Source organism: Hemibagrus wyckioides, linkage group LG26, assembly GCF_019097595.1.
Source record: "Hemibagrus wyckioides isolate EC202008001 linkage group LG26, SWU_Hwy_1.0, whole genome shotgun sequence".
In the NCBI taxonomy this organism is placed as follows: domain Eukaryota; kingdom Metazoa; phylum Chordata; class Actinopteri; order Siluriformes; family Bagridae; genus Hemibagrus; species Hemibagrus wyckioides.
The window spans coordinates 21,540,755-21,543,254 of NC_080735.1; the positions used below are offsets into that span (position 1 = coordinate 21,540,755).

General features: G+C 43.7%; 1 protein-coding gene across 1 annotated transcript in view; it reads left to right on the top strand.

The window, feature by feature from the left end:
• The first annotated feature begins 1,090 nt into the window (after positions 1-1,090).
• The window catches only part of rdh8b (retinol dehydrogenase 8b), a 6,356-nt gene continuing 4,946 nt past the window's right edge, over positions 1,091-2,500 (top strand). Inside the window, exons 1-2 of the mRNA XM_058381085.1 lie at positions 1,091-1,821; positions 2,376-2,500. The exon at positions 2,376-2,500 is cut by the window's right edge and continues 37 nt beyond it. Coding sequence (XP_058237068.1) covers positions 1,716-1,821; positions 2,376-2,500 — 231 coding nt within the window. The 5' untranslated portion in view covers positions 1,091-1,715. The remainder of the gene's footprint in view (positions 1,822-2,375) is intronic.

Sequence of the window (2,500 nt, forward strand, 5' to 3'; positions counted from 1 at the left end):
ACACATCTGCAGCTCCATCACCCAGAGATATCACTGTGTGGAAGCAGGAGGGCAGAGCAGGGAACACAGGAACCCAAAAAACCACAGTCCCCTATCTGATTCCTTCCAGCATTCAGACACAACTGGTTCAGAGAGACACAAAAATAATTATAATATAATAATTGCTAAAGATCTGCAGCCGTTTTCTGTGATCGGTGATGTGGGCTTTCAGAAACTTATAAAAGTGAACCGTGTTACACACCACTGACACAGACTTTTCTCCTGACCTCTATGAAAAAACACGCAAAAAAATCTAATAACAGATAGCTGGACCTCGGGGGGAACAGAGTTATCTCACCCTGACTGGTCATTACAGAGAGTTATCTCACCCTGACTGGTCATTACAGAGAGTTATCTCACCCTGACTGGTCATTACAGAGAGTTATCTCACCCTGACTGGTCATTACAGAGAGTTATCTCACCGTGACTGGTCAATACAGAGAGTTATCTCACCGTGACTGGTCAATACAGAGAGTTATCTCACAGTGACTGGTCATTACAGAGTTATCTCACAGTGACTGGTCATTACAGAGAGTTATCTCACAGTGACTGGTCATTACAGAGTTATCTCACAGTGACTGGTCATTACAGAGAGTTATCTCACCCTGACTGGTCATTACAGAGAGTTATCTCACCCTGACTGGTCATTACAGAGAGTTATCTCACAGTGACTGGTCATTACAGAGAGTTATCTCACAGTGACTGGTCATTACAGAGAGATATCTCACAGTGACTGGTCATTACAGAGAGATATCTCACAGTGACTGGTCATTACAGAGAGTTATCTCACAGTGACTGGTCATTACAGAGAGTTATCTCACCCTGACTGGTCATTACAGAGAGTTATCTCACAGTGACTGGTCATTACAGAGAGTTATCTCACAGTGACTGGTCATTACAGAGAGTTATCTCACAGTGACTGGTCATTACAGAGAGTTATCTCACAGTGACTGGTCATTACAGAGAGATATCTCACAGTGACTGGTCATTACAGAGAGATATCTCACAGTGACTGGTCATTACAGAGAGTTATCTCACCCTGACTGGTCATTACAGAGAGTTATCTCACAGTGACTGGTCATTACAGAGGGTTATCTCACAGTGACTGGTCATTACAGAGAGTTATCTCACAGTGACTGGTCATTACAGAGAGTTATCTCACAGTGACTGGTCATTACAGAGAGTTATCTCACAGTGACTGGTCATTACATACTGGATTGGGAAAAGTGCCGTACTCCAAACCCGTCTCCTGTTATAAAGTCATACAAGAGCTAATTTTTTTCTCTCACTATTTTCAGTACTTTATGAATGTGTACAAGTTGATTTTTGCATTTAAGTAAAATAAAGAGAATTGCCACTAAAACCATTTTTTTCTTCTTAACATACTTCCTGTTCCTGTCATCTAAACAAAGAATAATGGAAAAAAAACCTTTAATTTGCCAAGACATCAGAACCGAACCGAAACCCGTGGGTAAAAACCGCGGTACGTATTGAACCGTGGGGTAACTGTATTGTTGCAGCCCTAGTTGATACACTCTGTGAAGATCTCAGTAGGCGCACGGTGTGTTCACTAATCCAGGATAAAACATGTGACCTCATACACACTCACCATCATCATCATCCTCTTAGAGATTGACTTTAATCCCTCCATCAGCGTCTCTCTCTGAGGAGGCATCATGGCTACTCCTGGGCAGAAGGTGGTGTTGATCACGGGCTGCTCTTCAGGAATCGGCCTGTGGATTGCTGTGCTGCTCGCTAAAGATGAACAACAGAGATATTACGGTAAGGAAAGAAAAAAGAGAGAGAGAGAGAGAGAGAGAGAGAGAGGTGCTTATAGCTGAGATAGAGAGAGAATAAAGAGAGACTGCTGAGGGGATGAGTGTTTATAGCTGATGAGAGAGAGAATAAGGAGAGACTGCTGAGGGGACAAGTGTTTATAGCTGAAGAGAGCGAATAAAGAGAGACTGCTGAGGGGATGAGTGTTTATAGGCGATAGAGAGAGAATAAAGAGAGACTGCTGAGGGGATGGGTGTTTATCGGCGATAGAGAGAGAGAATAAAGAGAGACTGCTGAGGGGATGAGTGTTTATAGGCGATAGAGAGAGAATAAAGAGAGACTGCTGAGGGGATGGGTGTTTATTGGCGATAGAGAGAGAGAATAAAGAGAGACTGCTGAGGGGATGAGTGTCTATCGGCGATAGAGAGAGAGAATAAAGAGAGACTGCTGAGGGGATGAGTGTCTATCGGCGATAGAGAGAGAGAATAAAGAGAGACTGCTGAGGGGATGAGTGTTTATAGCATGTGTGTGTGTGTGTGTGTGTGTGTGTGTGTGTGTAGTGATAGCTACGATGAGGAACCTGCAGAAGAAAGAGCGTCTGTTGGAGGCAGTGGGTGAAGCGTACGGTAAAACTCTCTCTCTCCTCACACTTGATGTGTGTAGTGACCAGTCTGTCTCAGAGTGT